This window comes from Perognathus longimembris, chromosome 12, assembly GCF_023159225.1.
Source record: "Perognathus longimembris pacificus isolate PPM17 chromosome 12, ASM2315922v1, whole genome shotgun sequence".
Lineage (NCBI taxonomy): Eukaryota > Metazoa > Chordata > Mammalia > Rodentia > Heteromyidae > Perognathus > Perognathus longimembris.
In genome coordinates, this window is record NC_063172.1 from 40,258,408 (window position 1) to 40,272,695 (window position 14,288).

At 33.3% G+C, this 14,288-nt stretch overlaps 1 protein-coding gene across 1 annotated transcript in view; it reads right to left on the reverse strand.

Moving 5' to 3' along the window:
* The window catches only part of Ralyl (RALY RNA binding protein like), a 641,793-nt gene that overhangs the window by 25,191 nt on the left and 602,314 nt on the right, over positions 1 to 14,288 (reverse strand). The window contains exons 5-6 of the mRNA XM_048358653.1: positions 11,949 to 11,996; positions 2,940 to 3,103 (exon numbers count right to left, since the gene is read on the reverse strand). Of these exons, the coding sequence (XP_048214610.1) occupies positions 2,940 to 3,103; positions 11,949 to 11,996 (212 nt within the window). The remainder of the gene's footprint in view (positions 1 to 2,939; positions 3,104 to 11,948; positions 11,997 to 14,288) is intronic.

Consider the following 14,288-nt stretch of genomic DNA (forward strand, 5'->3'; position numbering starts at 1 on the left):
TTTTCTAGAATACATGGAAAGCTGTCAAGAGAACAGAGGCTCATGTGCCTTTACTCTGAAACATACTGCTGGTTCCTGCCTATTTCAAAGCTCTGTGACATGTTCTGCTATTTCTATGTCTCATTCCCCATATTTGTAAATGAGAATGAGATGAAGAATGCCTCACTCAGTTACTTATGAGGAATACACAGTTAATATGCAAAGTACTTGAAATAGTATTTGTCTCAAAGAATAAGAAAGTATTAGCTATTATATTCTGTTATTATTAAAATACCCAAGGAAAGCAGAATACAAAACATCTCAAGGAATGAAAAAAAAAAAAACCTTCATAAAATCACTACTATGACAGAGAACTTTACTTTCAGAATTTGACATATAAATCTGGTACAACCAATAATTCAACAATACATTCATCATTCTATATTAAGAGAAGAAAATATATTCTACTTTTGTGTTGTTTCGAAAATCTGATTATTATGGAACCAAAACCAAGTCCCCAAAGTGAGAACTTTAAAGTTTCCATCCTCTCTTAAGGATACAATAAAATTAGAAATAAAAAATAAGCAGACCAAAACCCAACAATTTATTCATTGGAAAACTGACATATCTACTTTAAAAATAACATCCAAATCCTTTAACTCTTTCTGGACTCTCCTCAGTAACAAACAGTGACTGAAAAATTGAGCCCAACATGGTTGCACCTGCTGCAGAATACACACAATGGAAGCCAAGAATTTTCCCAAATCATTCACGTTAGTGAGAGAGGTACCATCTCCTTTGGGAATTTTTGAGATGTATATTTATATATATAGTTACAGATGAAAAAATGCTATTGGTATTTAGACATTGAGGGTCAGGAATGTTAAATGTTTTACAAAGCTTCAGGGAACTCTTACATGATGAAGACGTGCCCCAGCTAGCTATATGTCAGTAAATTGTCCATTCATCAACTCTGCTTTAAAACTGACCCAGGAGAAAGAAAACATGAGGCTTTATACATATTTCAATTTCAAAATAAGCCAGTATCATTAATGGCAGAAAGTGTTAATAAACTAGCAGGCAGTCCACTATTCACTTTTCAAGGAAACCGAATTCAAGAACTTTCTTTCCTCTTTAACAACAATCTAAGCGTATGTATTACAAATATTGGAGCGGAGGTTCTTTTTTTTTCTTTTAATTTTGGAAATATTGGGGTTTGAACTCAGGAGAATGTTTAGAGGCTGTATGATAAATTAATTTCCTTCTTATTACTGAGATTCAAGAAGGAATTCTTCTTTATCAATAGAAAAAGAGCAGAAAACTGAAAAATTAGTTAGATGGTTATAAAGGCTATATTAATTTAGTCAAATTCTCAGTGGAATTCTCAGCCCACTAAAACCATGGAGTTTCTAAAAGCATCAATATATTTTGTTCCCTGAACTATTTTTTAATCTACTTTCATGTAAAAACAAAGTAACTCAGTCAAAATTTCAATGCATATCATATAGAATTAAGAAAAATAAGAGAAGAGAGAATTGGGAGGAAGGGGTGAGAGTGTTCAAAGGGAAAACATTGGCCACAATGTATTGTGCTTGTCCACTGCTTTGTTGAATGGCAACTCCTTTCATCAACTACCTAAAGATAATTTACAAAAACCCAAACAGACAAAAAACAAAATAACTCAATTGTCATTCTTAGTATTTCTGATGATTATGAGTCAGTGATCCATAGTAGATAGAATAGAACATGATGACTAAATTGCTTAGCTTTCTACTATTTACTTACTATATAACTTTCTATGTTTACTAATTAATATGTTTATATATTAATATGTATGTATTATAGCTTATTTGTTGAGAGGACATTGATCAAGATGCATTGAACTCACAAGCTGCCATGTTATGTTGAACCCCCTTTGTACAACTGTGCAACAACAACAATAACCCATGGGATGCTGAATCAAATACAAAATCCTTACAATGGCTGGCAAGCTGTGATGGTACTTGTCCTCTGATGGTATATCTTCAGCCATAGTTCCCCTCCCTCACTCTGCTGTCTCTACACAAATTTCTTGGTTGTTTGTTAACTATTCTAATTTACCTTCTCTTCACTGATCATTGACTGTGCTTGGATAACTTAATCTGACAGTCTCAGAGCTTCCCATTCCCTGTCTTCCTGCAGATTTCTGTCCAATCACCCTGTGAAATATAGTAGTCACAGATTTGTAGCTTTATTATTTTCCATATTGATACAATATCAACTTACTGTCTACCTGTATCCTCCTAGAATGTGATCTCAAGGAAACAAAGGATTTTGTTCTTTTTTTTTTTTTTAAGAAAAGTGTCTTAAAAAAAGAGTTCTCTCAAATCATTTCGTATGAAAAGTTAGCAGTGTGCTTTATTAGAAAAGTTGTGTTTCTCCTTTTTACTGATAACTGTGAAATTATATCTAGTGTTTTATTTTTATAATAAACATATCTCCAAACACTTATCTTTATTGATCATTTACAATAGGATGCTGAATTATGCTTTTTAACATCTCTATGAGGTAATTTGTCTACCATTTGTCCTAATATCTGATGTTCAAATATTCAAAGCTTGTACTCATTTAGTACAGTCTTTTTGCTAAGTTTCATATGCTAGCCTTGAAAAGGCAGTATGCAGACTACTTTTTAAGTGAAATTGTTTCCTTATTAAAAGTGGCACGTTCTACTTGAAGACTTTCACATATCACACAGTAGGCTGAGATCTCCAAGTTACTTGCTTTGATAAAATTCTTTAAAAACCGTTTCTGGGTTTTATAATGTCACATTTATGAGTCTAACTTCCTATCTTCATCCAAGGAAGTGGAAAGGAGAAATCATTTGTTATCCATTATGTTTCTCAAATAAGTATCTGGTTAATTTATTGAGTAGAAGAAATCACAGTGAATAAAATATTAAAATGAAGACAATTACTTACATTTAGATCCTGATGAAGAGGACGCACCGACGGCAGATCGGGATCCTCCCTTCATGGAAAACACTCCTTTTCCCCTCCTCGTAGTGGAGACCGCCAGTCGAGGGCGCTTCAAGGGGATGACAGCCCGAGGAGGAGGGGGCACACGCCCGTGGTAATCAAACAACCTTCACCCAACACAAATCCAGAGAAGAGTTGGTCTGATGCCTGAACGTTCATTTATATCTGTGCAATTATTAATAGGATGGCCTGCTATAAACCCTCAATAAATATGTGTCCTTTCTTGTGACTATTAAAATATGGTGTGCATGGGCAAACTCATTCTTACAAAGAAGTAAGACACAAAGACAGTCTATGTTTTCTGGATGATAGGGTAGGACCTGTAAGATGAACTCATTTGTCAGATACGAAAAAAACAAGGACCTTTGTCTAGTAGCACAATTTGTTGAGACTACACTCACTTTGGTTCCCCAAACATATGTCTCTTCTTGAGTAAATGGATTTATTCTTCTTAGGAACGACAATTTTCCTCTTATAGAGCAAATACTTATTAGCATACCAGCTTGTGAGAAGAAATAATTATACAGACTCATGCACAAAACAAAGTAAACAATCCTTTGATCAGAAAACAGCTTAGAGGAAACAAATAGAAATAAAACTAACGTAAAGAAAACAACAATGACAGAAAAATCGATGTGGTGCTCTAGTTCTCCCTAAGGACTTGGAAGTAATCAAACCTCCTCCAAATGCAGAAACGAAGCTTGAAGAAAAAGGAGCTGGCAAGGAGAACCCATTTTATTGACTAAAGCACCAGCAGGAAATATTTATTAGGATATATTTCATTATTCTGATCATTTGCCAGCTGTGCAAAAAGAGACTAGAGATTACTGTAGAGCAAGCTAGTGAAAAATTTTTCTAACTTCCCCAAATATCACCAAATCTAATTTTATTAAAATATAAGAAATGATATTTACAAAGAACAATGGATTTCTAACCAACAATGAGGGCAATAAAACTGAATTGTTAACTCATTTAGAGAGAATTATAGTGCACCGATTCCAAAGCTTCATATCATTCTTACTACATATTCATTTATATCAAATTTTTACATGACAGCATATTTGAATAAGCATAAAATTAGAGCAAAACTACTAGGATATATTTACTCATTTATTTTTTTAAAACTATCTGCCAGAGAACAGCCTGTAATTACATTATCTTCTATAAAGAAAATAGTGTTATTAACTTAGAATTATGATTGTTATATATTTTATTGTGACAGTGGTATATGAATTCTAGTCTTGCAATTGATTTAAAAGAATCAATAAAAATAAACCAAGAAAAGCAAGTTAGAAATGAGAAAATTAGAACAGGAAGGAAATAATGAAAAACAGTTTCAACAAGAAATGATTTCCTAAAATGACATCTTTTTTACATCTGAAAAAATATGATAGCCTCTTTTTGGAAAATAACCTAAGAAGTCTAACAAAAATTAATATGGCCTGTTTTCAATATGTGTTTAAAACATTTAAAAATGTTACATGGTAGAATAAACGATAATATTTAAATGGAGTTTAATGCAGAAATCTTTAGTCCTAGGAATATCTCATACACTAGAGAGCTAATGTGTCCGAAAACCATTTGGAAACATGCTAGGGAAAGCTAGTAGCTTTCTGGGAAGGAAAGGAAGTGAAATGAGGCAGAGTTCAAGAAAGGTGCCATCTTCTGTGAATGGGCAGGCTGAGGCTGAAAAGGGTTTTGAATAACAGCCATATCACCAGGGACTTGAAAATCAAATGGGTCGATGAAACCTGCCCTTCATTTCAATCACAAGCAAGGTCTACATTAGTTATTTATAAAATGAATTCACAGAGTCAGTGAACCAAAATACCAAGGCATTTTAAATGAGCTCCAATACTCAAAAGTACTAAGGGAAAAAGACAGTATCACTACTGACTCATCTTTTTCAGGGTAAAGGTTTCCACTTGAGGTGAAAAGTAAGCTGTTTGGAGAGATTACTCCTCCAGGTATTGTAGGAGCAATTTAGTAGGTCATTAAATAAGCTAACCTTTGAAATGGTTCAAGAAAATCTCTCAAGCACACAGAAATATGTAAAGATGTAAGAATGTAAAATGGAAATGCAGGCAAGGAAATCTGCCATTATTATTTGGTATGGATATTACAGTGTATTCTGGTAATGTTTTATAGGGGAGTAATATTTTGTTGGACTTTTCCATTTGCATCCCCTAGTTACACAATGGAATTTTACTCATCCATTAGAAAGAATGACGTACCATTTGTAAAAAAAAAAAAATGGAAACACCTGGGAAAAGTTAATCTAAGTTAAGTAAGTCAGGCCCAGAGGGACAAAATATACATGTTTTTCTTTATGGGTGGAGGAAGCTAGGTTTGGCTTGTAAGTAAATATGTTGGGTATATACAAATGAATTAAGTGAAATATGGTAGATTCAAGGTAGATCTCAAATAGTATAATCCTTTAGAAAGGCAAAATCAAAGTTCAGCAAAATAAAATACTAAGAAGTGGGCACTCCAAAGGGTGGATGGGGTCAAAGGGAAAGGTTGAATGAAGAAGAGAAGAGGAGGAGAATGTATTCAAAAATCCAATGTGTTGGATTTAAGAAGAGTGAGGGAAATGGTGGATAGGGAATGGATGGTTAAATATGCTGATGACATTGATCAAGGTATGTAGTATTCATAAACTACTTTGTTAACTAATTGTACGGCTACTTAAGGATAACAATAAAAAGAAAAAAAGAATTTCAGTCTCCAGTGTTGACCTACCTTGGTCTTAAGTTGAGACAAAAAAAAAAATCTATACTTGCTCATTGTAATTCTGACATACTATTAGAAGGTTACAGACACTTCAGTAACATCCTGAGAATGTGTTGGGGTCCTTGATGTGAATTCCCATGATGGGTAGTAAATGTTCTCTCAATATTTTGATGAGTTGTTTCAATGAAAGGGGATAGTTCAATAAAAAAATCTGGTAAGCTATTGCCAATTCCTTCTGTCATTTTGATGGAAAAGTCGTGGCATTTGCACTTAAGTATTTAAATATGTACATTTGTTTACCTATGTGCTAATTTTTATGAGTAAATAAATTATTTAGCTAGTTTTATTTAGCTATATATATCCATAAATCAAAACTGAAAAAATATGGATCTTTCACATTCAACATTTTTCCCTCTGCAACATAAAATGGTAATGGAGATATTCTTCACTGGTTACCTTCAGATTTATCAGAAATCAAATGAGGGAAGACTGGATGTTGTCATCATGTGTAAAGGTAAAGACAAGGATGGGAAGCACATGCAGAGAGAATAGGAAGAAAGTAATATGAGAAGGTGACAAGCAGTATTTTCTCAGCAGAAGTTAGTATAGGAAGTCAGAGAAGTTTGCCTTTACAAAGCAACAATTCTGCTTGGTAAGTACACTTTTCTTCCTAATAGCTACAGGTCAAACAATAATGGGTTACCATGACACTAAAGAACTAACTCTCTATTCTTCAAGTTTTATTTTAAGTGAAAACTCTAAGTCTCACTTCCAGCAGCAAATAAAATAAATCTGATAAGACTGTAATATATGTAAACTTTTGAAGAAATTAGTTCCACTTGTTTTATTTAAGAAACATTCATATTTTTTCAGGTACCCTTTAAATTTTTCATTTTGCTTGCTTTAAAAAATACTTGACCTGTACGATTATATTACTTATCAAAAATTCAAAGCTGATAAATTTAATATGAATGCTAATTCACTAGATAAAATAGATGTAGCATGTTTCTAGGAAAAATAAGGATATTAGATTTCATCCATTCTCCTCAAAAGTAGATGTGTTTTGACTGACAGCAATTTAATAGCATTTTGACATAGAAAATGACTTTGTAATTCTGAGTACTTTTAAAACAAAGAGATTATTACTAAGCTTTAACAATACAATATTTTTGAAGAAAATAATAGACAAAATCTTATTGAATTCAATCAAATAATCTTTTTTCTCCAATCTTTTAACTGTGTCCATATTTTTTTCACATATTTGAAAATATACTGTGTGTATGGTCACATATTCTAGCTATTTCTGTTTTATTATATTAAAGATATTTCTCAAGACTGGTAAATTTTAGTATTTATTTTAATAACTCTGGTGCATTTGTTTCCAAGCAGAGGCACCATAAGCTAATAAAGCATTACCTGACAGACTTTTGCCTTAATGCTTATTTAATTATTATTATTTTTTTGCTAATGACTAATATCATTTCATAGCCAAGGAAAAAACTGAAAACTTATTATATTCATATATTATGTAACTGAGTACAGATTTATATTTTAGATTAATTGTCATTTCAAGGGTTTTCTGGTAATTACCTTTTTTCTCTTTAATTTCCCTCATTAAAATAGTTCTTTTCTTTTCTCCTCACTTATCAAACTGATTGATACTATATAGTTAATGCTAACAAAAATCTACTGTCTGGACAAGAGAGCTAAACCGTTGGGCAAAATTTGGGAGCAAGTTCGGGGCCAGGTTTTCCCCAGGATATTTTAGCAGATAAATGGAGAGCAATAACCAGTGAACCAAAAATATTAACTGTGTCTGATGTCAATCTCAAATCCTCCTTCTCAGCATGCTTGAATTCTGACAAACATAAAATAAAATTCCCACTCACTTGTAAGAAGGGATACATTGGAAAAGCACATGGACTGGTTTTATGAGCTACTAATTTAAGTAGTTTCTATATTCTCCAAACTGCTAAAAATTCATTAACTGTAAATAAGTGTTTATCCTACTTGATTCAAGAAATAGTTTTGACAAATTATAGAATGTTTTCCTGTTGTGAAGGCTAATTTCAATAAAGTAAAAAAGAAGATGTGTTGGGAACTATTGGCTGACACTTAAAATCCCAACTATTATGAGGATTGAGATTTAAGGCTAGCCCAGGCAAAACGTTTGTGAAACTCCAATATAACTAACAGTTGGGTCGAGTGCTATTCCAGCTACATGGAGACAGACTGTGAGGATCACAGTTATTAGGCTAAATATTAAAATGTTCCAGTGTACGTTCACGCACTACTGACTAACCATCTTATTTCTCAGGATTATGAATATTACTCCATGAATATCAGAAAAAGAAAGCTATTCACTACTATTGTTCATGTTTTTTGGCAATTGTTACTAATTAACACTGATTAAACACCTAAAATATTCTAGACATAATGACAGTCATTACATATATATCACGACATTTAAAGCTTGGTAAAAATCTTATGAGTTAGAAGTTATTTTAATGCCTCTATAATAGGTGAGATAACAGATTTGAAATAGTAAATAACGTGCCCAAGATTGAACATGTCAAAAAAAGATTTAAAATTGAAAGACCAGGGGTGTAGCTTGGGCGAATTTAATGTAGCTAATACTCTTACATTGACTGTATTCTATTTTCCATGTCTAGACTCTAGTCTGTTTTGCTTTCATGGGATTCTATGCTAACATATAGCATATGGGTATATCTACAAGTGTCAGATGCTTATATTTTCTTAGCCAAGTGCAAGAAATAAAAAATAAATGAATAAGATAGTAGACTATTCAGATGGCTGAAGCAACATCACCATACTGATGTATTGAACACTTGCAGCCAAACAGATTTTATATCACAAATAATTTTGAAAATTATTTGGGGTTAGGGAGTCATCTAGAGCTTCAGACTTTGTAATAGTCTGACTATTTGAAGCACTTTCTCTTTAAAAGTTAAAGCCTATCTGTCTATTACCTATCATCTATCTGTCTGTCTGAATATCTATTGTATCCTCTGTTTAGCCTCCACCTTCTATCTATCTTAATGAACTATGATTTATGCATGGTAAAATGTAGATGCTGGTTTTTTTTTTTTTTGGCCAGTCCTGGGCTTTGAACTCAGGGCCTGAGCACTGTCCCTGGCTTCATTTTGCTCAAGGCTAGCACTCTGCCACTTGAGCCACAGCGCCACTTCTGGCCGTTTTCTGTATATGTGGTGCTGGGGAATTGAACCCAGGGCCTCATGCATACTAGGTAAGCTCTCTTGCCACTAGGCCATATCCCCAGCCCCCCTGGTTTTTCTTTAAAGATGAAACCATTGACAAACTGAGTTGCTCAAAGTTTTAGATCAAACATTGGATCTCCTAACTGTTAGAAAACAATTCCATTTTAGGTAGAAATTTATTAATTGTATGAATTAAGAAAATATTTTACATTGACAAATTATAAAATAAACTATAAGATAAACAGATTATAAGATAAACTATAAGACAAACAAAATTGAAAATTTTGGTCAGTAATTAAAAATGTTAATGTATCTTGTGAAAACCCCAAATCTTTGGTGGTAAATGTGCCTAAAATTTCATGTCTGTAATCCTAGCTACTCAGGAGACTGAGACCTGAGGATCGAGGTTCAAAGCCAGTCCTGCCAGGAAAGTTGGTGAGACTCTTATCTCCAATTAACCACCAGAAAACCAAAAGTAGTGCTGTGGCTCCAGTGATAGGCGTAAGTGTTGTGTTGAAGAGCTCAGGGACAGCACCCAGGTACAGAGTTCAAGCCCCATGACCAACAAAAAAAACTAAAACAGAGACAAAAGAACTAACATTTTCAGAAGTTGTGAAGCCTGTCTCTGTATTATCTTTACTTAATGTCAAACTGGATTATTTTAATGTTGCCAGATGTTTACACCATTTTAAGAAGAACTTCTTGCAATCTACTAAATATCTAAGATAAGTTTTTGTGTTTTGGTGGTACTAGGGTTTGACTCAGATTCTTGCACTTGTTAGACATATACTCCACCACTGGAGCTATAATGCCAGCCCTTCTTGCTTTACTTATTTTTTACATAGGATCTTGCACTTTTTCTGTGGTCCTTAATCCTATTTCTACCTCCAAAGTAGCTGGAAGTACAGATATTCACCACCTTGTATGACCCAAAAATTTTATATTTTGTTGAAATTGTAAAACAATTTGAGAAAGAAAAATAATGAAAATTAATTTTTGGTCTATAGGTGTACACAGTTGCTCAACTAGTGAAATAAACCATCGTACTAGAGTATAGTAGTATCTGAGAGTACTTGTAAATTGGATTTTCCAACATCAGTCACAAACTGACATTGCTTCTTCTCTGTTTTGAAATGAAAATTCATGACCAGATTATGATTGGTAGTTCTGTCTCCAGTTAACTAGGTGATCTGGTCAAACTGATTATGTCTTTAGGGAGATGAACTAGAAACACAAATTGAGGACCCATTGAGAATGAGATTATAAGAAAATTTAACTTTGTTGTTGTCCTTTCAAGGTAAATTTGAACCCAACACTGTCACTGGAGAAGGAACTAGAGCAATGTAAATTAGGAGAAGAATGGCATGGACCAGTGCTGAGTGCAAGAGAAAGCAGGGCTGTTTAATCTAGAGGTGGTGCTCTTGCTGAGATCTAAAGGATAAAGTCAAATGAAGGAGTCCTGGGCAGAGAGCTGAGGAGATGGAAGAGCACACAGAAGGGTCTGAGGTGAGAATGGAAACTAAACTTAAGAAGCTGGAGCAAAGAGAACAAAACCTTTCAGTGGATCCAATGGTAGTCTTCCCTTGAAATCTACTAAAATATTCATTCTAGGTTTTCATTTTTAATCCTTTAGGTTTTCTTTGGTTTGAGATTACTTATAATTAAAGGCTTTAAAGATATGCATCTTTTTATTGTATCTACGTTGTCTAATGATTACAGTGCTTTCTCAGATTACATGAGTTTCTGTGTACCTGTTTCAGTTATCAATATTAAGTAAAACCAGTTCCCGAACAATATAAATCAAATTGCAGATACCAAAATAAAATCTCCAAGTAAGTCCATAGAATGTATATGTTTCTGGTAGATTTATCACTGACAAATAACTTTGTAAGTAGCAAATGTGTATCATGGCCAGAGGCCAATCGCATCACTGCTTGCAAAATTTATCAAGTTCAGCTGCTATTTATCTGTTATTCAGTTCATATACATGTAATAATCAGGTAGTTCTGAGTCCTTAACTTCCAGATACAAACCATAAATTTTAAAGAGAGGATTATTCAACAAAGATGAAAGCACAAAAAACTGAGAGTTATCATACTGGAAGTGAATTTCAAATTAAATGTACATAGAATTATCAGACCATTGATCATAGGAATGTTGATGCTGCTTCATTTAAGAACCCATAGAAATGTAGCCAAAGAAAATTAATAAGAGAAGCTTATTGGCACAAATGCAGACAATCTATAAGGTATGGGATGGGTATAATGGTACACTACTGCCATTTCAGCTAAAGACTGGATAAACATGTTTCAAGGTTAGATCTAGGAAAAAGTTTATAAGTCAGCTATAATTTGAGGTTTGTGGGAGGCAGAGGTACCAAGTAAAACACATGTTTCTCTCTCATTTCTTTCATTATCTTGGTTCTTCTATAAATTTTTATACAAAGAGGTTTAAATGACAGGTGTCAAGTTATGAGTACAAAGTATCTTGATCAATGTCACACCTTCCATTGTTTTCCTCTATCTTATTTCTTTTTGAGACAGAATTTCCTTTTATAAAGCCAAGCTTCCCATGCACTGCAATTCTAGGCATGAACCATCAAATCTGGCCTTAGGATCATTTTCTGAGTTAATACATGCCTCAGCACTGAGAATAATAACTCAAAAGAGACTAAGACTTTAAGATTTAGGTAATTTAATGTTAGATTTAGATCATTTTACATTATCTACATATAAAGGTAAAATGTTAGTCTTAAACAATTCCAAAGTTTTAGATCTCCAAGATCTGCTGTTTTTCAGTGTTTAGACTGAAATTTGGAAAAATCTGTCTAAATTACCTTTCAGCAGGATTGCATATTTTCTTTCATTTTGTAACCATAAATATATGGCTTTAAACATTTTATTCAAGACCATCATAAACAAAAAGAATAAAACAAAGAAGATAATTTAGATAGTATGAAACAAGGATGCAAATCACATACCGATTGTAGAAATCATCTCTGTAGTAATCATAATCAAACACATAACCACTAAAAAAGAAAAAAAATAACTTAGTTGGCATTTGTTTCAACTGCATAGCAAGAAATTCAGGAAACTTTTACAATACTTACTTCAATGTGGTTACACATTACCATGTATGTCCACTTTGATATAACATTATGTCAAATTATTATTACATGTTTGACAGTGTAGAGACTGATTATTTCTGTGATTTACAATAGATGATGAAAGAAGATAGCAAAATAAATATTGTCTAACAATTGTAGTTAAAAATAAACAGGATTGTTTTTTCCCCAAAGTATACTATAAAGTTGGGCCTCCATTCTAAGATAATGGAGTTTCTCTTTCTTCCTATGCACATACAAGGAGGGCAAGCAGTGAATAAATGATGTTAAAAATAATTCCAGTTGGAGCCAGCTGCTGGTGGCTCACACCTATAATCCTAGCTACTCAGAAGGCTGAGATCTGAGGATCATGGTTTCAATCCAATCCACCCAGGAAAGTCTATAAAACTCTTATCTTCACTTAAGCACCCAAAATGAGAAGTGGTGTTATGGCTCAAATAGTAGAGCACTAGACTTATGCAAAAGAAAGTTCAGGGGGCTGGGGATATAGCCTAGCGGCAAGAGTGCTTGCCTCGTATACATGAGGCCCTGGGTTCAATTCCCCAGCACCACATATACAGAAAAAAATGGCCAGAAGTGGCACTGTGGCTCAAGTGGCAGAGTGCTAGCCTTGAGCAAGAAGAAGCCAGGGACAGTGCTCAGGCCCTGAGTCCAAGACCCAGGACTGGCCAAAAAAAAACACAAAAAAACAAAAAAAAGAAAGTTCAGGAACAGTGTCCAGGCCCCGAGTTCGAGCCTCAGGAATGGCCCAAAAACCAAAACCAAAACAAACACTATTTTTAAAAAAGTTTAGTTTAAATGGAAAGGTTTAATGACCTAGTAATTATAAGAACAATAAGGAGGAATATAGAAATGAGAAATGTAGATATTTTGCAGCATTTTTTTATTGTTTTTTTGAGTACCAATAAGTATTTATTTATTCATTGTATTTTCTCAGGAAAAGAAGGGAAGGGAAGAGTCAGCATGTGTTACAAAAAATGATTAGAAAAGGGGAAAGGAAGTACTTGGGTACATTTTTAATTAAAATTGTAGAATAGGTGTTTTAGAAGGAAAAATAATTTTAAAATTTGCCAAATCTTAGCAACTATAATGTGACAATAACATGCATTTCAGTGATAAGGTATGATTAAGCTACCCAAAGAACAGGTAATAAAAACTGCTGATATCAACTTCCATAATTGCTTGAGTCTATGAAGCACTTCATATGCATTTAAATTTTAGTCATCAAAACAACTCCGTTGCATACTGTAACTGGAAGAAACTAAGGTGCAAATTACCTAAGTGCTGAGAGAAGATTGTCACTATTAGTAGGAGTCTAAATCTACTTCTAGAGTCTATTTTTACAGTACTTTCCAACTCCCACTAACAAGGAAAAACAATGTAAATACTATAATTAATGGAATGTTTGTCATGGGAGGGAATAATTTTTTAATGTTTATTTGTTCATTTATTTTTTTCAATGTGGTTAAACATACGTGCCATCAAACGTACTACTCTGATAATATTTCATAGATTTTTAATATTCAGTTTTAACCATTTAAAAGTATCATTCAGCATTATTAAGCACATTTACAAAGTTGTATAAGCATCATCCTTATCTATTTAAAGAACTTCTGTTATACCAGAGACTGAAGTCTTTGCTCTAGTTATTACTGCTGTACTTTCAGTCTCTATGAATTTGTCTTTTCTAGGTAATTGACAGGTCATTCAATCACAGATAGAAATAAAATTTATGATACAAATCATGTGATTGTTTAATCATATGTGTCCCTTTTTGTATGGCTTATTTCCCTTTGCAAAATATTTTTAAGCTTCAACTTTATTGTAACAGATATCATAATGGTATCCCTTGCTAGTACTGAATAATATCATGCATGTATATTCTCATGCTTTTGTTAATTTATTCATTGGTTAATAGACATGAGAGCTGTTGGTATACATTGAATATTGAGAATAAGCGGCGGTATGGATATTGGTATGAAGGTGTCTGAATTTCCACTTATATTTCATTTGGACAGACAAGTAAAATTGATCATCATACTTCAGTTCCGTGACTAACTTTTTGAGAATCCACTCTATGACAGAGGAGTGATGTTTATATTTCCAAATCAGTTCAGTAGCCATTTACTTTGTGTCTAGTTTCACACTGATAAAACTAACAGAACCATATTAACAAGACATCATTGTCCTTGATTT